The 24961-nt window shown below is 37.1% G+C and overlaps 1 protein-coding gene across 3 annotated transcripts in view; it reads right to left on the minus strand.

The window, feature by feature from the left end:
- Positions 1-598: 598 nt before the first annotated feature.
- The window catches only part of LOC111868759 (poly(A)-specific ribonuclease PARN), a 46600-nt gene continuing 22237 nt past the window's right edge, over positions 599-24961 (minus strand). Inside the window, exons 9-13 of one of the 3 annotated variants that reach the window (XM_023859701.2) lie at positions 24636-24691; positions 24458-24544; positions 21321-21672; positions 3559-3653; positions 599-1923 (exon numbers count right to left, since the gene is read on the minus strand). In XM_023859701.2, coding sequence (XP_023715469.1) covers positions 1787-1923; positions 3559-3653; positions 21321-21672; positions 24458-24544; positions 24636-24691 — 727 coding nt within the window. In that variant the 3' untranslated portion in view covers positions 599-1786. Of the gene's footprint in view, positions 1927-3558; positions 3654-14912; positions 15992-21320; positions 21673-24457; positions 24545-24635; positions 24692-24961 lie in introns of those variants that run through there. The other 2 variants (XM_023859700.2, XM_023859702.2) reach the window with 2 other exon arrangements.

A 24961-nucleotide genomic window follows, 5' to 3' on the forward strand; every position in this document is an offset into this window, starting at 1 on the left:
TTCTCCTCACCTTGAGCCCACAGATAAGTAAAAGTAATGCCACACAACAAATGAAAAAAACACCAAAGTGTGCAAAAATTCGAAACTGTACTTAGTTTGGATTAATGGGTAGTATCTCATCTGCGATTTGTTGAAAACATTACATTTTACTGGACTCCTGCCATCCATACACAACACCTCAAACCGCATGTGCAGTCGTCTGTTTGGCATGTTCCACGGATATGGCCAGAGAAGCCAATGCTAGTTGGAAACGTATGACAACATATATTCCTCTACAGCCATCCATCAATATAACACGTCAAAAACTTCTCCTCCATGTGTTATACAAAACTGCCACCACAGTTGAAAAGATTGTTACCTACTACACCCATCCTGCCCCGAAGGGTTATGGTTTAATAGCTCAAATGGTCATACAGTTTACAGTCACTGCTGTAAGAACCTCAAATCCTACAGCGTTGAGTTTTTGGTGACACTGAAGACAACTGACCCTGGTATTTATGCTATAACAAATCAATAGAAAAAAAACTGTTTTGTTAACAAGTATCAAGACGGAAGGAACGACATTACAGATGGTGAAAGACAAGGCTAGCCAGCTAACTTCATATACACAGGCTTTATTATTTAATAGGGTAACGTAAGTCAATCATGCAATTCTTAAAAAAAGTCAGATATATGACATGATAAAATCTGAAATATTTATATGCTTCCAAATATCTCTGATTTCTAGTCCCTTACATTGCATTTTTTTTATTGCTAGTGGGGTAGGACTAAGTGCCTTGTACTGCGGCCACTTCTGCCCTATTGTACTCCCTGCCTAAATGTATGTCTCTTTACAGAAGAAAATTTGGTATGCAATTAGAGTTATGTGAGCACTAAATACTGAATATTCATTGATAAGGAAGTATCATACATTCCTAGGCATCATACACAGCTATGCTTTGATGAAGGCTAGTCCACCAATTTTTCCCTTAAATACATCGCTGCTGCCGCCGCCACCACCACCGCCGCAATGGAAGTACCTACTATACAAGTTGAAAGCGTGATTTCATCATGATTAAAATTCACCTTTACTTTGCAACATGTGCCCAACTGCAAGAGATCCTGATTAAATACTTAATAAATAATTTGTCCAAAATGGCACTACAAAACAATCGCAGCCATTTAATTCAAATGCGCATTCTCAAAATGGAAGAGCTGATTTCTCTTTTCATCAGTAAAGTATTTTTGTGTCACGTTTACTGAGAAAATCTGCTATCACCAGGAATTTTTACTGCACACTTCCATGCTTATATTCAATGCGACTAACATTTTACCAAGTTTCTTTTTTCTCCAAGCTCTAATTAAAGAAACAACTTTACACTGACATCTGATAAAATATGTTTGATCTCTGACATTATCACCATAAAGGTTTCGAAACCATGGGAGTTTGAAGGTCCATACAACAATATAACACACATAATGTGGAAGGTCTTTACTAATGAACAAAGTAATTAATTACTTTGAAGATACCAATAATACATATCTGTGTTGGATCTATGAGCGGAGCACCATGTTTATCCAGGAAAAAAAAAAAGTTATTCAATAGAAACATTCAAACGTCATCTATTCAACATCTCTAAGAGTTCTGGAAAAAGAAAAAGTGTTCCATTATAAAAAAAATGAATTCGTTCCTTGGTTACATACTCTTTCAACTGCCCAATTACGAACATCAGTGTCAATTAGATATACTGGTCATAATCATTATACATCTAGTAAAAACCAATTATAAAGAACAAAGGTTTGACTCTCAGTCCCACATATCACTTTCTTCAAAAAACTGTCTGTGTTTTGATTGTCGCTTGGCGTTGTCACCAAGGCTGGAGCCATGTCTCTCTGATGAATCAGTACCATCAACAGAGCTTGTTCTTCTCTTTCCATGGCCACCTGCTACACAAGTAGAGCAGAATTTTAATTACATCTAAATGATGATTCATAGGCTATTTAACAGCACTCTTTCAGAGCTTATACAGCCAAATATGATGGCAACGGATCAGGAATGGTAAACACAAAAGCAAAAATATCAGAAAGGGTTGATTTTTTCTCCCCAAAAGCCCTAAGAGAAGTTAAAGAGAAACATTTATACAGGAATATGCTAGCCCTGAAATGTCTTGAGGGTAATATTACCCTGAAAAGTAATAGGTAATTTTGCTCTGAAAAGTAACAAGACAGTGATTAAGAACTTCAATTTTGAAGTTCTAAGAGTTGCAAGGCTGGTCATGGTAGCCGAGCGGTCTAAGGCATGCACTGTCTTTGCTCGCTCAGAAGCTGGGATCGTGGGTTCGAATCCCACTCAGGGCATGGATGTGTGTGCGTTTTTCTGTGTTTGTCTACAGGCAGAGGCCTTGTGACGAGCTGATCACTCACCCAAGGAGTCCTACCGAATGTGTAAGATCTAGAAAAAAACCGAAGTGAATGGAGAAGTTCATGGAGGTAGGCCTAGGCCCACTGGGGCTGTAGTGCCAAGGGGGGAAAAAAAAGAGTTGCAAGAAGACATTTCTGACATATGGGACCAATTCATTATCAAAGAATTGAAGAAACAAGAAAGATCACGTGCAGAATTAAGACCATTACAGTCATGCATATACTGGTTCAAGGGATAATTAAAAAACAATAATGAACATTTTCAACTGTACAGGTTATGCCATACATCAATAATGAGTTCAGAAATGGTCACAGCCTACTTTAGTGACAGCTATAGCATTTGTGCAGAGGAGAATCATGGAAACAGTATTGCTAGTATCCCAAGTAAAATCTGAATTTGATATAACTCAAATACAAGTCATGTATGCAGCATGGCTTATGCCTAAAATCTTAATAATGATAATGACAACAAATTTCTTTTCTAGCAGTATGAGATGTTTCATTATCCTGGCATTTTTTCTCATAAAAATGATTTGCCACACTTTACAAGTCTGCCCCCAACAAATCTGAACTGTCTCTTTTGTGATATCCAAGCATACTTCTTAACAGGAAAAGAAGCACTGATGATGATAATAGAAACAAATTATTCAGAAAAAATTCGGTCCAACACCTTAATCCCGACAATTTGTTATTTATCAGCAGCTCACAAACAGCACATTCTTTTAAAATGTAAAACTGGCTAGTATGAAGTTAATAAAGGTAAATGATTAACCCAAAAATTACAAAATGTATCCTACAGATTATTATTTCTTTTTGCACCACTAACACTATAGCACAAACAATGTTAAAGTTTGAAACTGACTTGTAATCCATTCTTACTGACTTCATGCAACTGAAACTTCAGTTCACAATTTCTACAGCAACAAACATAAAAGTTCCACTCCTGTAGAATCACAAAAATTTGAACATAAAACATTTCATTGACTTGGAATTTCAACCACTAGAAATTACTGCCCAAACTTGAAAACATATTTATCAGAAACATATTAATAAAGTTAACGCATTCAAGTATTCTGAATACCTTCTCATAAGATGCTTACTGTGTAGAAAATATGAGTTGTGTATGTATTGGAATCTAAAGTGTCACTTCTCTCATACCTTCAATTGTAGATGCCTGTTCATTATGTCTCACAATGTCCATTTCTTCCTCCTCTGGTATTGGATCAATAATTCGGTTTGAGTAGCTGGTTTTGCTGTAAACAAACTTTATGTTATATACTGAAGCCTTGCCTCTACATATCAGCAGAACTGTCAACACTCAGAATGTTGTCCATGTCCAATCACCATGCTATAGAGATGTGTGTAGGGACTCGAAGGATGGTGGGATATAACATTTTTGCACTGTAAAAATCAGATTACAAAATGTAACAGCACCTTCGATGTGGTCAGTTTCTTTGGACAGAGTGAAGCAACACAAATGGGTATAACATTTGGAGCATGGTATTTCAAGAGACTCCATAGGTAAGATTCAGTGAAAATAGAAGACAATTACCAAAGTAAGATCTGGTGGGAGTACAGATCAGATGGGGCAAATATGAATGGTAATTATCAATAAGGGACAGGCTTTCTCACACCAAGGAGAATCATATCAGCAGTTAAGAAGAAATATGTGCCAAGATAACATACATAATAGTGAGGTTATTTGGCCAACAGTTTTCTGACTGCATAACCTGTAAATGAATACTTGCTAATTTTCTGTTCAGAATCTTTTGACTTTTCATCTAAAAACAAGGATTAAAATATACAAAATTTATTCATTTTACCTGTTCTTTTGTACAGTTCTGAAACCTATCTTTTATATTAAGGGAATAATACAGACTGACAGCAGGATGCCATGGAGAATATCTGGATATAAAAGTGAGAAGTAACAAGAAACTGGGAATAACAGGATAAACAAATCGAGAAGGATAATAATATTAAAATGATCTTAGAGAAGTTAGCATGACAGAGATAAGAACGCACACAAAGTTTTCATCAGGAAAATATGAAGAGATTATTTGGAAGACATAAATGTAGATGAAAGAATAATATTGAAATAATCTTAGAGATTATGTGAGAGGGTGTGATCGGTATCCGTCTCAGAATAGAGACCTGTAGCAGGCTCTTGTGAACATATTAATGAACCTTCAAGTTTTGTATAAGGCAAGGAATTTCTTGACTAGGCTGAAAAACAGATAAAATTTGCCTCAAGTTGTTATTACAATTAAAATAGAAGATACAAAATAAGATAAGATAAAAATGAAATATATACCATATATCATGATATGTTAAGTGATATAAATGTTGAATATATTATGGAAATATCTGTTAGTATATAATATGTCATGATGCACTGGTATGGATCCATATTGGTAGTTCAGTAACTAAATATATTCCCATAACTGCCTGATGATGGTCTTGTACGACCGAAACATGCATCAGGAATAGAAAGTCGAACATTAAAAGCTAGTATATTCGTTGTGTTGACAGTTAACTAAATTCCTATATATATCTGGAACACTCAACAGGATGCAACTAATGAATATACCACGTTTTTTACTTTCTGTTTCATGTGTCAACAATTGACAGATTCTAAGGTTCTTTAATAAAACCTTTTCAAATGGAAGAAAATGGTCATGGCATATTTTAAGATATGATCCCAGTATGTCTAAGGACAAATAATGGAAACTTCAGCGAATATAGTTGGGTGCAATACAGAACATCACAAATTCAAAGCAGGAGTGCTAACCATATAACTACAACTTTATAATTTGGGTTTTCTTACTCCAACATTCTTGTTTCACTGCCACAATCTACAGGTTGATCCCTATATCTCAAACCATACACAATACTGTAACAGTTTTGATCAGCACACTGCCAGGCAACAGCTCTGTAAACATGGTCCAAAATGCAACAACAGAGGAGGCTGTATTTTCTGTCTGCGGTGATGTTACGCAGCAGTGGTCGGTAGTCACGTGACCTATTTTCTGTGAAGCAGGTCCATTCCTTGGCTATATAAGTGACAGATTTTGTTCAATTCAGGGACGAGTCAGTTCTTGGTAGGAGACAGCCACAGGAAATTTGTAGTTGAAGAAGAGTACAAAGAGTTAGCTTGTGCTCAACATACAAAGAAAGGAGAAACATCACAACAACACAGATCCTCAATGAACCATATGGGGTGGGGTGGGGGGGGCAATGCTGCTCAGACCTCAGAGGATGGGAAAAACACCCCAATCTCTCATTTGACAGAAGCAGCACAAAGACACAAACCTTGGCGATTCAAAATTTTAAACATTAAGAATATAATAATATATCATTAACTTACACATCTTTCAACTTTAACAATTTTTATACAAAAGTTTAAGCATATGTATTGTATTATAATCTATGTAATACTACATCTTAGCATGTTGTTATTACCTTTCTGAAGATGGTCACAACTTACGAAAACATGTAAAGGCACTTCATAAATATATACTGAGTCACACTGGATGGTGTTGTCATATTCACTTTATAATAATTACCTAGTGTTACAGACCAGAATGAATAAAGTTCATCAGCTTGTGAAGATTTAACGTGTGATTTGAATACCTTATGTGTGCTGTAGCACAGTGATACTGGGAGTGTGATTTAACGAGACTTTTATAGTTCCTGTGTTACAAATCCATGAAGATTAGTGCAGACAGACTAAAGAGATCAGTGTGGAATGATTGTAATTTCTGTAAAGCAGCAATAGTGTAATAATCTTCCAACTTGATTCCCTCTATCAATACTTCTACAATGCCTCACTTAAAGAAGTTACTCAAACAGAAAATAATAAACAATAAATCATTATTTTACATAAAATATACTGAATAAATTCATTAATACAGGCCGATACGTCAAAGTCATTAACGTGAGAATATAATGATAAGGGTTGCACTGTTTTAGCAGTGTTACCTTTGATCACACTTTGCCCATACTTTGCTGTTCCAGCTACTACTGCATAACTGCAAAAGCATTCAAATACAAACTAGGATTATTCTCCATTGGTGTGTTAACACTGACTAATGGTGCTCTATACTGACTGAAGATGTAATGTGATGTCACATGGAAATCACAGTTCATTTTTTTCCTCTCGCTCCAACTTTGGAGCACTAGGCTCATTTCTCAGTTTCACTGATCATTCTTACAGAAAGTAGGACTCCTTCACAAGGCTTCCACCTAAACACAAACACAAAACAAACGCATACACACACCAAACATCCATGCCTTGTGTGGGATTTCAACACATGACCAGACCTTCTGAGCGAGCTAGACAGTATATGGCTAAGACCACTCAGCTACCATGAGTTGATTAGTAAGGGAAGATAAAGAGGAAAAAAAATGTCATGGTAAAGTTTATTGTTTTCTCTTGCTCTTAAAATTACTTGGGACTGCTTCTTGATACAATTATTTAATGACTCCACAAAGTAATAAGCTGATTGTGGTGTGGTGATTTGAAAGTGAAAAGCCCAAAGTAAAGCTACAATAACTGCACTGTAGGCCAGACCTCCCATCAATATACTCAAACATCAATATTGATAACTAATTTAGGCATTCTTTTGCATCTTTTAAGATATCCTATGAAGAGTTTTACGAGTAATGAAAAAACTGAACTTCCTATTTTGTTCATAATTGATAGTTGTGGTATTACAATTTAAATATCTTGCTACTGTTTCATTGGCAAAGTCTGCTCTTATCACAGAGTTCTTCAGTAACAATTAACTGATACATCTATGTCACATAGGTTGCATTTTTCAAGTGATGGGAATGAAGACAACAGGTCAGAACTGTGGTCAGTCCTGTTCATATATTAAATGGTTATTCATACAACTGAGAACTTCATAACTTGTATTCTTTGCCAAATACAATTAAAATGATCAAGTCAAGAATGGTGAGATAGGTGGGGCACTTCACACACATGGGAGATAATAGGAATGCATGGAGGGTCTTGGTGGGAAAGCCAGAAGAAAAGAGACTACTAGGAAGGCCTAGAGGTAGGTTGGAGGATAATATTAAAATTGATCTTACAGAAACAGGATGGGGTGATGTGGACTGGATTCATCTGGCTCAGGTCAGGAACCAGCGGTGGACCCTTGTGAACATGGTAATAAACCTTTTGGTTCCATAAAGTGATAAAGTGTTAGGAAAGTCTTCAGTAGTGGAACAACTGTTGGCTTATAAAAGAGCTGGTTTCATGGAGGGAGCAAGTCACTTTTCTGATCATTCATGCTTAATGAGCAAATTCAAACTATGTTAAAATATTCAGTTAGGCTTAAAAACATAAATGTACACAGGTTCTGTCTTCAGGTATAGTATCCACAATGTTGTGAGAACTCCATGAAATTTCTTTCAAATCTGTAAAACAGAGATTCATTCCTTCATTTTCAATCTTATCATCACCTGTCTGTAGAGTGACATACTGGCTGACGTTTCGCTTCTCTCCAGAAATAAAACCAAGGCTCTATCCATGTTCAAACGTGAAATCTATAGAACAGTTTACATATCTCATTCTGCAAGAGTTGCTGAACATGGTGTCCTCCAACATCAATGTATATTTTAAACTGATTTACAAAATTCTGTGATACATAATGAAATTCACAGTCAACGAATTCTAGAATAACATTCTGGACTTCACTCTATGGGCCTTCAAAGTTAGCATGTTAATTTTCCAAATGTTATATCCCAAATTTCACCACAGATAAAAATCACACAGTGGGGCCACCAACACTTTGGACAGACAAAAGTTCAGAAATCTGTGGCCTGAAGAAATGAAACTTTAGACACACTAGTTTCTTGGGTGAACTGATGCAGTAGGTATTTTGGAGTAAATTCAAATCCTGCTTATATGCTTTAGTTGATGTTGCAACCTACTGAATTTCTTACTTCTAATGCCAGACTCAACAAGAAACACACTATTCACTATGGTGAGATTAATGCTAGACACTGATAGATCATTAGTAAGCAACTGACAGAAATAACTATAAACCTGTTATCAAGTTTGCTGTGTAGCAAAGGTTTTGTCTCTGTCAGTTAATGAATTATTGCACACTATCTGCCAACTGGCCAAACATCTGTTCAAACATAATGCAGTAACTGTTTGCTGAACTTTTCTGCATGTTGCACATACAAATTGAATCTAGTATCATGGAAGCAGAAAACTGTAATAAAATCAAGAATGACAGGATAGAACATGTGGGAAATAAAAAATTCATCCATTTTAATAATAAAATCTGAAGGGAAGAACCTTGGGAGATAGATGCATAGATTGGAGGATAATACTAAAACACACCTTAAATAAATAAGATTTGAGAATTAGGTTACAGAAAGGTAAAGTTGTCCCTGCCCTAAATTAAGCAAGCAGAATAACATGAAGACATACAGGGGAGGGGAGGTACAGCTCTACCACTGTTGACCTTGGCACTAGATGGTAGCAAGTGGTCAGCTTCATGACCCAGCCCTTTTACCCCTGAGGAAAGAGCTCCTGGTAACCACTGGACAGGAAGCTAGGTGGGCCCCAGAGCTGGACTAGATGCTGTGGAGAAGAGGAGACTCTTGACCCTATCAGGACTCAAACCCTGGCCATCTAGCCTGTAGCCCATCACTACACCGACTGAGTTATCCCAACTCCAATTTAAGAGTCAAACTGGATTAAATTGATTCCAACAGGGTGCAATGGCTAGGTGCACAGGCAAGGAATCTCCTTACAAGCTGAGCAGCCAACACCTCCTGAAGAACTCTGCTCTATGATATTAGTTGAGTATCTTAGAAACAAAAAACAGAACATGGCAGTGAAGTTGTATAAGAGCCATTTTTCACGGTCACATAGATAATTTTATTTTCCATTAAAGATTGTGCAAAGAAGAGGTAAAGAGTAAATTTTATTCCTTTCTTATCAAATTTAAGAAGCATGTTTAAAGAATATCACAATCCCCAAATATAACAAAGGTACCATATTCTGTTTACAAAACAGAATTATTTGTAAAAGAAAGGTTTTGGTTGTTCCTTATAGTTTGATTTATTAAGACTCCAACAATGACACAAGAATGTAAATCCAATCCAGTTTTGAATCATGACATTTATTTAAGGGTTACAATGACAGGAAATTTTGTTATCTTCATTTGGTTAACAAAGAAAGTTTTGAGTACCGCATTTCTTAAACCAATCCTTTGGAGATTTTGTATACCTCAGTAACCTTGATTTTGATTTACTGAAGATGCATGCCACATCTGACACAGGTAAGCAGCAGTATAAACATTACACCAAACAAAGACCTTCGCTACTAAGTAACCGAAGTTCTCTTGTTGATTTCATTACCTTGGAAATGTTCTCAGCAAAGTGTAACAATTTGGGATTATTGATATATTCACTTCTAAGTAACTGACATTCTACTGTTGACTTCATTACCCTGTAAATGTGTTCATTGAAGCATATTGATGGATCCAGACATACTGCGAGTGAGATACCTTAATAAATGCAAGCTTCTCCAAATGCAACCTGTTTTGGGCCATTGCTTACAATTTAGGAGTCATGATCATCTGTTTGAAACAAATATGACAATTCAATTCCACACTGTTTAAAGGATGATGCAATACTATAGGCAAGCTACCAGCATATTACAGCACACAGTGATAAGATGTCTGCTGGTAATAGTCGTGTTGCATATATGAGAGAGTACAGGAAATGGAAGCGATTAAAAGATAATTGTAATAATGTACCCAAACAAAGTTAAATGCCGAATGACAGAGTGAATACAGAGAAACACATAAAAACTTATCTGCTGAATTGTAACACTGTAACTATAGCACACAAAATAAAGTCTTCAATGTCTGCCTGCTAGTTGTTGCTCAGTAACAAATCTTACCTGGTTAACACTTCACAGCTGAATATTCAACTACTGAACTACCTTCTGAATTCTATTACGAATGAACTGAGTTCACAAATGAACTCTCTTTCATAGGTTATGCAAGACCAAATAGGAGTTACTGGTCTCCTGTATCCATTGTAGCAGAAATGCCTGGAGATCCCAAGATTCCTTGTATCCACGGAAACCTTTGCTAATCTTTTTTGACATGAGAATGTGTTGTCGTGAGCCGCTGCCTAGCAAATGGACTTCTGTTTGTTCACTGATCTTCCGGCTCTCAGGTGGTGCTTACCAAAATGCTGCCTAGCAAACTATGGTTGGAGCATTTGATACAGACCCCCCACTACAAACATTACAGCATTATCCAACCTCTTTAAACGTGGATAATTCACCTGAAGATACTTATGAATTAGATGAAATCAACCGTTTTCAACCCCAATCATTTTTTCACTGAATTTAATTAAGTGTATACAACACAGAAAAATATTTCAAAAGTTGAGGTCAGTACTTTAAGATATGCACTAATTTCTGGCATGATGAACCTCCGTAGCAAAATAACACAATTTCAGCTTAAGATAAAATAAGGGTTACAGTGGACCATACAAACCAAAATCAAGTTTACACAGCAACTTCCAACAGAATATGAGCACTAATCTTAGGTGGTTACAAAGGATAACAGGACAATTCAGCAATCGGTGTCTAGTGATTTGAAATAAGAAAAAAAAACACTGGTCATCACTGACGTGTTACTGCAGTACATCTAAAATTTATTTTTTTAATTCTACTGTACACTTCCAACACCAGGTACCATTCTGGAATTTGCCTGAGAAGACTCAGGAAAACCACGAAAACCCTCAAACAAGGATTACGAGTAGCTCAGTCAACATTAACACTAGGCATATTACAAACAGAAGCCTACAGCAATATTGTTACAACATACCATGTGCACAAAAGTAGAAAGCAATATCTGGGAATTCCCTTATATTTGAATATTTTCAGCAGATTCTGTACACCTCACCTGTAATAAAGTAACATGTTAGGGTGGGGGCACATCAAAGAACTAGGCAACTATAACACAACTGCTGCTTCCAAGAAACATCACCAATGTCAAGCAGGCAATTGGTTTCCAGATTAGCAGGCACACACTGAGGAAACTTATGTCTGATTAGCTTCTCACATCATCCCAAGTGGGTGCATTCATCTGACTTAATACACAACCACAATTCTTAATTTTGTGCATTTCTTTTCTGCAGTGCCAGATAATAATACTGATCATGTCATTATATAGTGGCATTTGAGATGGCATAAGAAGAGAGGACAGAGGAAAACACTGGCTGCATCTGTTCTTTCATGATAATTTAAACTCATGTGCTTATATTGTTCCAAAGGAACTTAACCAGGATCCAGAACTGTTCAAATCATTTTACCACATAAGCATCAAAAGTGTGTCCTTATTAGTGTATCTTGTAGGACCTCAGGTTCAAAAAGAAAAAGACATTTTTGTACAGCTATGTGAGCAGAAGAAAAACTACCGATTACTCTTTGTACTGCTATATATATTCTGCAGATATCTAAACAAATACCACACCACTGTTAGACGTTTCGTTTTTACATTGTTAGTTACAATCATTTTCTGTCACCTGTACCAATTAAATGTTGGTCGATGTTTCCAATTTATGCTAATCCATTTCCCAATAAGTTAACAATGACTAGGAGTTATCCTGTACTTCTTGAAGAAATGTCATACGATAAACAGTGGATGTTTCACTCAGTCCTGTGGAAGATCACTGGTCACTTCCTGTATCTTCTTATCTCTCATCCATTAAATTCAGAACTCCCATTTTAAATGTATGTTTCTGCTTAGCAGGCACTTAATTTCATGAGTGAGAGTAGACTGTGCAAAAATTCATCTGGGTCTGGAGTTTTCAACTGTTTTTGCTTCATGTAGTTCATGAAACACGTATCAACCGGATCCAAGGCTGCTAGCCAATGTTGCTTGCCATCTACATCTGCAGTTTTCAACTATTTTTGCTTCACGTAGTTCATGAAACACGTATCAACTGGATCCAAGGCTGCTAGCCAATGTTGCTTGCCATCTGCATCTGCAGTTTTCAACTGTGTTTTTGCTTGATGTAGTTCACGAAACACATATCAACTGGATCCAAGGCTGCTAGCCAATGTCGCTTGCCATGTAACTGCTGCTACAATTATCTAGGTTGCTCTGACAAGAAGCTTGTTGTACCATGGTAGGGCTGTCCAATGGGGTCATATTTTCCAGCAAGTTTTCATTTAGAACTTTATTCATCAGTGTCTTCTTTGTTTTCTCCACTGCATCATGAAGACAGTACAAATGCTTTAGAGTAGCAGACAACCAAGAAAGTGTCTTATCATGCAAATGGTGGACGAATACCGTTCTTATATGCTTCCACCTCTCTTTAAAAGCCATGGCTCGAAAGAAGAAAAAACAGGTTTGACAAACATCCAGTGTGAAACAATTGAGATGATTTAAACCAAATTACACATAGCACCAATTGTTTCACCAATCCAAGCTTTAAAAATCTAGGCAGAATTTAAGACTCATGAATTTTAGTTGTCTTACTGCATGCATTTACAATAAAGAAAGATACGATCATTCTGCTTAAGCAAGTGTGGCTGTGATTCTGATGTACTGTTTCTGTTTTCTGGTATCTGGCTATGGGAAGCAGTTTCATGGCATTAAGCTTTCAGTTTATGAGGAGAAAGAGTAAAATTTCTGGCATAATAGCAGACACTATATCTGAAATATGAATGTTACAACCCTGTTAATGCCACCACAGAATAAATGAAGATGGAAACATTGCAGAAAGATATCTTGATCTGGAACTTGCCAAACAGCAAAGGTTCAATCCACATATCCACGTAAATCTGAGCCATGTTTACTCATGGCTCAGTTTAGCAGCCTCTCTTCCTATCCTCCCTCTTTCTACCATTCCTCCAGTTCTTCTAAATTCTAGAATGCCCCCCCCCTCCAGCTGTTCTAGCATTCTCTGCAGCTTGGTCTAGAGACGGCAACGAAGAACCCTGCCTAGTCCGTTACCAGCAGTCAGTAAGGGAGGTAGTGAAATACTGTTTAGGTTTTCTGCATATCAAATTTGTTTGGTTCCTCATGCCAGCTGCTGGGGGCTAATATCCCCCTATTCATGATGGCTGTCGCAAATAGTGGGTTTCTCTGAGTTGGTATATTGTCACTTGGCTGGGGTTTTAATTGACTCATTTTTGGCAGATTTGATTTTGAAATCATCGTATGCTTGTATTTTTTTTGTTAGGATATATGTATTCTGGTTGGGTTGGAGTGCCCATGTTGATCAATTTAAGAGTTAACTTGTACGATTTGAGACCAGCTGGTCAGAAATTCAAGTTTCTAAATTATAATGCACTCTGAGTTTAAGATTTATATCATTTGTTTGTACATCTCACTAGTTGTAACGTTACAGTATGAATATTGCCTTGTAAGTACTGAGTTACTTTTACTGATCTGTTCCATGATTATTATTTGTTGTATTAAATATTTCTTTGTTTTCTTACCTTTGAGATTTTCTGGCTATCACTTCATAAGATCGAAGCTTGGATATACCAGTCTACTCCCGAGGGGCAGTGGGAACGCAACATATGAATCAGGGACGAATGCAGCATCCTCCCTTTTCTAAGGCAGTAAAGAGGGGATAAGCTGCTCAAATCAATTAGGCCATCACATTTTTAAGATGAAGATAGATGGCAAAGATTATAAAGGGCACAGCACCTGTGAAATCAGCTGGCTATTTCTTAACCCCAACAGGTGAAATTCCACCTCAGAGGAGTTATATTAATTTAAATCAACTGATAATTGTAGAGGATGAAGACTAACCTAATTGCTGACTTGAATAACACAGTGTGGGCCATATTATATTATTTTGTTTGCACTGCTTTAACATACCTATTCTCTATTTGGACCCTATTTAGGTTCTAATTATAACACACATGCAGACACACCAGACTCCATCTCATCAGAAATTCTTTCCGAAGTCAAGTCCCATCTACCAAAGTCTTGGTGGCATTTGTCATACGTAGTGTGTTCAAAAAGTATCGAACCTTTGGTCGGCAGAAATAAATTTATTGATTTGGAGGCACAAAACCCTAATCCCCTTTCAAAGTAGTCACCTTGGTAATGCACACACTTCTCCCAGCGCTTCCGCCATTGTTGGAAACACTTCTGGAACGCATCTTTTGGAATGGTGATCAGCTGGGCCGTTGCATTCCGCATGATGTCTTCTCTTGACTCAACTCGGGTTCATTTCAGCGGCATTTTCAGCTTGGGAAATAGCCAAAAGTCACACGGAGCCATGTCAGGGGAGTAGGGAGCCTGACGAACCACAGGGATGTTGTGTTTGGCGACGAAAGTCTGAATCGGATGAGCAGTTTCGGTACAAATTTCGCGGACACTCTCCTCATGCCTAAATCCTCAGTCAAAACTGAATGTACCGATCCAGTGCTTACCCCTATCTCGTTTGCAAGTTCTTGGACTGTGATACGACGGTCCTCCATAACCAAAGTCCGCACTTGCTCAATGACATTCTCATTTCGGCTTGTTGAGGGCCTGCCTGAACATGGTCTGCTGTCCACTGATGTGTGGCCATCTTTGAAGCGCTTGTACCAGTCCTTTATCCGTGAGCTGCTCATGACATCATCCCCAAAAGCCTGTTGAATCTTGCGAATGGTTTCCACTTGGGTATCGCCAAGCTTTTGGCAAAATGTGATGCAATATCGCTGCTCATGTTGTTCCGACATTTTACAACTTATTGGAATCCGACGAGCGCTCACTACACGTCCTCACTCATAGGCCAACTGCCAGTGACCGACGCTTTCTGCGGGCGGGAAAAAATTCATGACTGCGCATGAATGTCCCCCTCCACATCTCCACCGAAGGGAGCCTTCCGCGCTTCATTGGTTTACGTTGGAAAAACGAAGGCTCGATACTTTTTGAACACACCACGTATACACCAGGCACATACTCAACTAACTGCACAAAAACAAAATTATCAGCTTCATAAACCTTTTGTGCCATCTAAGGAAGCAAGTGAATCACCGAAGCACATTACAACAGCTGAAACTAGAAAACTACGCTGCACAGAAACTGTAACAAAACTGGCTCGCTCAGTTGCCTGGGAGTTGGGTTTCACAGTCTTCACAAGTTGCATTGCAAACACGTTGCCATTTCTCCAGTTTTCCCTGCTCAATTCAATTCCATATGTTCAACTCATTCTGACAAACTTCTTGGAAGCTGCAGTTGCCAGTTTTCTTTGTGTGCCCTCATTCTCACAGTTAAAATTCCGAAGTACCTAAGAATAACGTATATCAATAAAATTGAATACATCAACCATCACTGACACATTAATGATTTTTCTAAATCTCACCACAATTACCACAACCATGGATAACACCAAACTAAAATTATGACCACACCCTTTATGTTGCAACTTCAATAACTGCAAACATCCCACTAGGTCCACAGTCAACACCCAACATAGCTGTTAGTTAAAGCGACTTTGTAGTGAATGTAACTCCTGCAGTCACCAGTCCAGCAGATACCACGGCAGAACCACAGCACACACCACTATCACCACCTTCCAAACACAACTGCTATCACAAATTCTGAAAGAACAGTACTATGTTTGAAAAGCATAAAATAAGAGAATATAAAACTGTGACTACAAATCCAAATTGGTGTGGATGTTGCTGTCAGATATGTAATATCATGAGCTTTTGCATAGGTATAAAACTTTTTCTTTTCATCTAAACAAATAGTGATTGAGAACAAAGAGCTAAACAAAATATCTGGAAGGGCAGATGGAGCAATAAAGTGCTCCAGAAAAAGGACACTAAAATTACTTTCATAATTTTCATTACTTCACTTGATAACATAATTAAATTAAGGCCAAGACAAGTGGAAATGTAACATGCATTGGGGGGGGGGGATGAGAAAAGATTATAAAGTTCTGGTAGGAAAACCTCAAGTGAAGAGACCACATGGATACCGAAATGAAGACTGTAAAATAACATTACAATTTATCTTCGAGAAATAAGAACTGAAGGGTTGAACTGGGCTGGACTGGCTCAGGATAGGGTTCAATGGTGGGCTTTCTGAACATGGAAATGAACTTTCAGGTTCCATAAAAGAATTGAATTCAGGGAAGAGCTGACTACCAACTTTTCATGCATGATCCTGCATTATTTAAGTAGCTTAATGGTAGTCTTCACTACAATCTTCAAAAGAGGTACTGATTGAAGAAAAATTCGGTGACATCAGTACTCAATTAGGAGGTCAAGTTGTTACATATTCTGGCTCTTCAGTGTTTGTTGGCAAAAAGCACAGCTCATGTTAGTCCAAAGCTATTTAAGTTACGGCTTTACAAAACCACTGTCGTGCATAATCTCTTAATTCCAGATTGCAAAGAAAGAATTCAATACAACAGATGGTTTCAGGAATCAAGATTCAAGCAACTTCTCGACCCAGAACTTACATTTTGTTCCAACAATGCATGGTTACATAAGCATATAATTAACACAGTCTAGAACAGAAAATTCTCATGCTGCTCATGGAAGTGCTAATGCATGATTAAAAGGTGAAGTCTTGGGTGCAATTAGTGCATGAAAGTTAACTGGCCCATATAACACTGGAGGTTAGATGTGCAATTCAGGCACTGAATACTGATGGTGTGGCCACACATCATCGTAACTATACATTACATTCTAATGAGTATGCCTTTTAAGGATCGTTGGAAACAACTGTCTTCCAGATGGCTGTTGGTAGGAGACCATGTTCCAACAAAACTGGGACAATAAAGAGGCTGAGTGGATCAAGACCATGATAACAGATCTCTCCAGAAGTGATAGTCAAATTATTTAAAAAGTACTGTATATCTAATGAAGTGGCTAGGAGGATAAGAAGTTGTTGGGAATGTTAGCTGTGGACATGGAGAGTGTAAGCAGTGAATGTGACACAGAATGTGGAATTGTGAAGACAGTGAAGCTCAAAGGCTGGCAACTTAAAGAAGGAAACTACCTCAATAAATTCCCTGTATTACACATTTCCTAATATTTATTTCATTTCACACACTTGTAGTACTTACTTACTCATGGAGCTGAGTCCTTCTTGAGGAGCCACCAATTCTGCGGTTACTCAAGAACTTCCCAGCATTTTATGGAACCAGAAGGTTCATTACCATGTTCACAAGAGCCCTCCACTGGTCAATATCCTGAACCAGATCAATCCAATCCATACCATCCCATTCTATCTCTCTAAGATCCATTCTAATATTGTCCACCCACCTACGCCTTGGTCTTCCCAGTGGTCTCCTTTCTTTCTGGTTTTCCCACCAATATCCTATATGCATTCTTCGTCTCTCCCATCCATGCTACATGCCCTGCCCACCTCATCCTCCTTGACTTGATCATTCTAATTATACTTGGAGAAGAGTACAAGTTATGATGCTCCTCATTATGCAGTTTTCTCCAACCTCCTCTCACTTCATCTCTCTTCAGTCCAAATATACTCCTCAACAACCTGTTATCAAACACCCTCAGTCTATACTCCTCCCTTAATGTCAGAGACAAAGTTTCACACCCATACAGAACCACAGACAAAATTTTAGTTTTGTGTATTCTAATTTTTATGTTTTTGGATAGCAGATGAGAAGACAAAACGTTCTGGACTGAATGGTAGCAAGCATTACCCGAGTTCAATCTCCTCTTAATTTCCTCCTGAATCAGGTTTTGATTTGTTACTGTCGTTCACAAATATCTGAACTGTGCCACATTTTCAAAGCATCTGTTATGTATCTTTATGTCATGATTTTTCCCTGACACTTGTAGTAAGACTGAAATTAATTCATAAAATTATTTTGTCTGTGGAGACATGTTCCTTAGTGTGGGGTCATCTTACCTTCAGAATCATCTTCCATTTGGGTAAATATAGTAGCTCAATGAAAGTGGTTACCGTTACAAAGTATTACATTGAAAACATCAGTCTGGTAGAGAAAATTCTCATTCTTTTTTCAGTTCTCAGAATTCTTTCAAATCCTCATCTTGAACACATCTCAGACTAAAAAAAAGTTATTTTCGCATATGCCTATTAACTAACAACAAACTCTTATTTCAACAATGTGTAACTGGTGATCCAGACAGAAAATTCCTTTATTCTGAAATCTCTGAATAATTATGGACTCAATTCATTAACCCATTGTTATTGCACTTTTAATTTTCACTAAATTTGTACGTGATCTTATGGAAGTTCGTCACCTCACACATTATAGTAGATGAAAAACATGTAAAAATGGTACCATGAGTTTAAAAAATTTTACACTTACAATTTCAGCCTTTAGGACTAATGTTGAAAAAATTACATTTACATTCACTATACTGTCAGGAGAAATTAAAAATGTATTGAAACTTTGACTGTGACTCGATTTGCAAGCTATTCACTGTGGCAGTGCGGCAACGTTGGAAACAGTTATAAAGAAGCAAAGCAGAAACTACTGCGAGTTTTCTGTTGAAGGAGTCTTTTCTCATATGTACTTTTACTCGCTATTCTTCTGCTTTTGGCATCCTCATGGGCAAAAAAAAACAATGTAACAAAGAGAAATGTAGCTACGATTAACCTACAACTTGTAAACTAAAGCTCCAGTTGTGGTGCTGGACCACTCATGTGGGACCACTGAACTGTGCAAGGCAGCTAATGGAAAACTAGAGCGTTGTCAAGTTTAATTCTTCTCAAAGAGTACTTCAATAATTCAAAGGATAAAATTAAATTCATAGTTTGCATAAATATAATAAACAGCCACTTTACTTATATTAAAATGTGATTTATTACTTTGCATAAAAATTAATTTAAATTCAATATGTTTTTGTCCAGTTCAATTCATAGAGTATTCACTCCCAAAAGTTTTAATGAGTGACATAAATGACAAACGTAGCCAAAAAAAAGTGATAAAATAAAAAAATATGCCCACGTTAAAATTTAGGACTCTAACTGATCGCTTACATTGTTTCTGACTTCATTTAAGACATGCTAAGTGCAGATATTCATTACACTGGAATTTAAGCTACTTTTGTCTAAGACTCATCTCCTATACCAGTCCATGACCATTTCCCTCCAAATCCTTTGGATTCATCAATCCCATCATTCAACACTATACAGTCTAGATATTAACAGCATCAAAACCTGTAATAAAAGTATTCCTAGAATGGTTTAGGCAGAAACAGGCATTAAATATGCTAATTAGAGGCTATGTGTTGAGCTAGACAGCTGACTGGCCTTAAAATACTGAATTTGCATAAAACAGATGAACCGACTCATTTAAAAAACGTATACGGTTCAGCTACAGGACCATGAATGGGCAGACCAGAAATGTTAAGGAACACGAACCAGAAACCATCCTTCCTGGATGAATACAACATGAAGGATGTATTTAATGCAGCAGAATGGGTTTTCCAACACAAGTATCCTGGACAAAACATACTTCAAGATGAAAACAATAATGAAAGGAAGAAAACTTAAGACAGAATTAATGTTCTTGTATGCACAAGAAAACTTAAGATAGAATTAATGTTCTTGTATGCACAAATATGGATGGAAATCAAGAGGTCAGAGAAGCCCAGGTGCCTGAAGCATGTGAAGTCACTGCAAGGTACATCCAGAAATAATGGTGGCATATGGATGACCTGTGTGCTCTTCTTGGAGCTACTGACAAGCTAGAAAAGAAGAACGGCTACCACAAACCAGAAAATACTACTTTCTGCAGATTAGTGTACAGCACAGCCCTGAGGCGGTGTTCATTAAGTGTACATAAGTGAAATTTCTGCCAACCGACACTATGTCAGTTCTGGAGCTAGAGGATCATAGAATAACCAGGGCTTTAAAAGTAGGATATGAGAGGCAGCTAGAATATATGTTCCTAACAAAAATCACAGCCACCAAAGAGAGCTATAAAATATTACTGTTTGATGTCACATTCCTGTTGGCAACATCACAGAATGCCAACATTCAGGAGAACTATGTAAAATTGTCTGGGATGGCATGATTCTGTGACAGATCAAACCAGCTGGAAGAAGATAACACAGAAGAAGTCCATGCACTTGGGAATATGTTACAGAAAAGATAAGTGTGACATTCACATCTGACGAGTGAGTAGGGTGATGACGTTCTTTCCTCTGCTTTCTTAGCAGTTTTTTTCATGAGACAGACTCAACCGTCAAAAATCTTTGGACACTGAAGAAGTATTTTCAGACCAGAAGTAAAACAAATCATGCTTGCCATATTTGAAAAATCAGAACAGATTCTTATTTTAAACAAAGATAGTAAGAACATGTAATGTATACTTGAAAGCCTATGCATTTGGTATGTGATTTTTAACAATTTTATTCAGTCTAAAACTGTCAGAGTGTAATATAATGTGCAAATTAAGGTTTTGCAATTAGAACACATATGGAAAGACTAACTTTTGGCAAAACAGTATAGTATGTAAATAAATTTATAGTCTGAGTCTGATTCTATCAATAAACAATCCATGCTCTAAATTAGACATCCATACTCATTAAAACCATTAGTTTTTCTACAGGGGGGAAAATTAACTTTGGAAACATTCTGAAGTCCATTCCGTCAAGATGTTTTCTCACTTAAGTTTAAACTGCTTGGTCCCTTGCAAAAAGAGAGAGCTCTACTGTACTATGAAGTTCAATTTCTTGGTGCATGCCCATGTTGATTCATCCCAGTTCTCCAACAGAGAGTCTAGATCCAGTGAACCACAAGTCTACTCAACAAACATTATCCTTACTATTTACTCTGCAGAAACTAGAAGTGAAATCAAGGTCATATGGCACATACCATAATCTTTTGTATAACTCAAATGGGAGAATCTATGCAGTTCAATATCTACTTATGTGACAATTTTTCATTCATCTATAAAGATGTACTACTACTTACTCTCCAAAACTTGAACTTCTTTTGCGCTTCAGTGTTGATGTCTGGACTTCTGGCTCTTCTTGAAGAGCTTCCATCGATCGCCGCTTTCTGACACTGGTGGTTGTGGGGGAGGATGGGACCAGCTGTTTGGTAACAGTCCTCTTCCTTATACAAGATGAACACATGGACTTTCCACTACTGTGAGCACACTTGCACACAGCCCTTTCATCCTGAAGTTGCTGATGTGCTGCATATGTCATCACAATATATGTGTCACTCTGTGTCAGGGTTTTCAGGACAAGCGAAGCTTGGTCACGATGGTAAAGAGCAACATATGCAGATGTGTTGCTGAGCCATGCAATGAACACACCACCTGCAAATAATTCACATGTAATGTCCAAAGCTGTCACACAATCTACAAGCAGCTGAAAACCACCCAAAAACTGTGACATTACAGAACTGAACCTCAACTTTCTGATGCAAAATAGTCATGTTGAAAAGACAGTATTCAAGGACAGCATGCTAATTATTTTCCATTAAAAATTTGTGATGTTTATACACTACATTGCCAGTGAATAAGTTCACTGGAACCGGGAACATATGTGTTTGAGCCACTGAACCCATTCCCTTTTTCAGCTAACTAATTTAATTATACTGGACATTATTCACTGTTTCTGGCATATTTGAGACACACAACATATTGGGAATTGGCAGAACTGTCTTCTTCAGATCATTCACTCTGTAGTACAGCAGAAGTTCATAAACATTTTAGAGGACATATTGCCTCCATCTTCAGGATCAAAGAGTAAGTCAAGCAAGAAGTCAACAAGGAGAAGGTGGCAGGAAGAGGGCAGCTAATTCTGTCATGTCATCTTCCTCCTCATTTATTTAATCACACTTTCCCTCAGCTGTTTCTGATTTGCTGTCAAGAATTCAATCTAGTTTTTGCCAATGTGTTGTCTTTTGAAATTTGTGATGTTATATTGGTGAAGTGTGAAAGCAGAGATATGAAACTCAAAATGCACATTAGAGAAATATAAACAGAATAAGCTAGCAATGTCTGCTTCTGATATGCCCATTCTTTCTGTTCCTGGAAGACAAGAACCAAAGCATAATTGGGAAGAAGCAGTGATCATACAGGATGGCACATGAAATGATTCAGCATTTGATCTATTAATAAAATATTTATTTCAATTACAATACTAGAAATTAACATACAAAAAGGAAGACCACTGCACGGATATGACCACCATTACATCTGGCAACTTCTTCAACATCAACTGTGATGCTGTTGATTACTCAATTACATGTGCCCTCAGGTATCTCGCTGCAGACCTGAATAGTTAGTGCTCTCAATTCCATTACTGTTTCTGGCTTTTCCAAAAAAACTTTTCCTTAAGGAATCCCCAGAGAAAGTAATCACATGGGTTTAAATTGGGGCTATTTGGGGGCCAGTTCTGTCCACATGCAAAACAATCACAATTCTCTCCACTGCATGAAGGTGGTTGTTTTGTGGACATGAGGGAATTGATATAAGATCTGACTATACAGAGACTAAATCCATGGGACTCCCCTGCTATTTATTTATTTCATATAAATTAATTTTCAAATTCACTTCCTGACTTTTAAAAGAATACTGTACTACTTGCATGAATGAGAATGTCTTATAACAAAAACTTCTTTATGTTAAGAAAAATCACTGGTACCTCCAATTAATATTATGTATATGTAAAAATGACACTGACCAGGATAATGTAGCATATATTCCCATGCAGCAGTACCAGTTCAAATATTACAAGTAAAAGTATAAAAAGTAAAGATATCTCTGTAATAGGCTTTGGAAGCCCACAGGGTTGTGAGATGTTGAGGTTCCCACAGTTTGTAGACAATTGGCTCATAGATGGTAGCAAGGTTGTCAGTCCTATGCGCCGGCCACCCTTTACCCCCAAGAATATTCCAAAACCAGTTCAGAAATCATTGATAAAAGGAAAGGCGACCCATTTCACAGTAAACTTACAGAACTAGAAGCTTTCTGTGTTACAAAGGTAAACATTGCTGTTTCCAAACAAGATGCATTCATTTGTACTTACAAAATATTAGGTGATTGGCCATACCTAGAACCACCCAGTAATACTGCATATGGACAAGTTGGTTCAACTTTTTTAACTTCATGCATTGAAAGCATGCAATAAATCGAGGAAAAAGACTTTCATGCATAAAGGATAATGCGTAATAAGCAGTTGGTTTCCAGCACAAAAAATTGTAACTATAAGAACATTTTTAACTTCCCAGTTCACGCAACTTCTAAAGATGCTGAGAGTATTAAACTGTTTCTTACTTTCATCTCTCTGTAATAACCATTTCAAAGATTACATTCGAGTACTGCTGTATGTACATTAATTTCTTTTTTTAAACTTAGTGCTGCACTATGGTGGTACCGCTCTACATAATTATATTATCTTTTTTTTTAATCTTAGTGCTGCACTATGGTGGTACCTCTCTACATAATTATATTATCTTTTTTTAAACTTAGTGCTGCACTATGGTGGTACCTCTCTACATAATTATATTATAATGATGCAACATGAGATTATGGTAACACTGTGTGCCAACAGAGCACCACAGAAGTTGACTGAACATACACTGAAACCACAATGTACGTTTTCTCTGAGGAAAAGTAGATCTGAACATCAAACTGGAGAATTTTTAAGTGGAGGTAATTTATGGCTTAGATTATTGACTTGGGATCACTCAAATTTAATGTTAAATGAGGGGAAATTTTAAATCTTAATTGAGGTTTCCACAACATGGTACTAATTCTATGGGTAGGTGGATATGCTATCAACAGTCTCCCTACTGACACCTCTCCTTCATTCTCAAGAAAAATGGTTATTTGGAAGCGCTTCCTGAAACCTGCATTTTTTCAGTATTGGTACTTATGATTGGACTATGCTGAATTGTGCAATGGGAGCCCTTTGTACAGGTAATAAGAACAAAGGAGATGAAATTATGTACACTAACCATTTTTTGAAAGGAGCACCCCTTAAAATAAGCATTTTTATGTATTTTGTAAATCCTTAATACCACCTTCTTTTAATGAACTTTAAGTCACAAGATAGCATATTATTACAATTTTCAAAGAAATTAATCCAACTTACCAAAGGGGCTGAAAAGCTGTGTAAGGTCATAAGTTTTCCACTCTTTTGGAAAGCTGACAAAGAAAACATGATCACGGGATACTATAGCTGAAACAATGAAAGATATACATGTATTAAATGTTAATGTTGATTTTTCAGTAGCACAGCAATGATGAACCAATGCAGACTACATACTTACGATCTTTACCAACAAGATTGATGTAAGGGGAATCCTGCACTCTTACAAGAAACAACCTACGGCCAAAAGAAAACATATTTAAGAATTAAAACCATGTTTATACAATTTAGCTGGTTATCATCCTGAATATCAGGTATAAACAGTATATATATATATATAAATTTGTGCAAATAAAAATATATTTCTATCTGACTCATGCAAAATTACTTCAAACTTAATAGCAATGACTTACTCCACTCCAATTTACATTAGTCCAATTCAGAATACATACTGCATCCTGTTTGTGGTGTTTACCAAGTACAATCCCCAACCCTGAAAACCCCTTA

Source organism: Cryptotermes secundus, unplaced genomic scaffold (genome assembly GCF_002891405.2).
Source record: "Cryptotermes secundus unplaced genomic scaffold, Csec_1.0 scaffold174, whole genome shotgun sequence".
NCBI classification, from domain to species: domain Eukaryota; kingdom Metazoa; phylum Arthropoda; class Insecta; order Blattodea; family Kalotermitidae; genus Cryptotermes; species Cryptotermes secundus.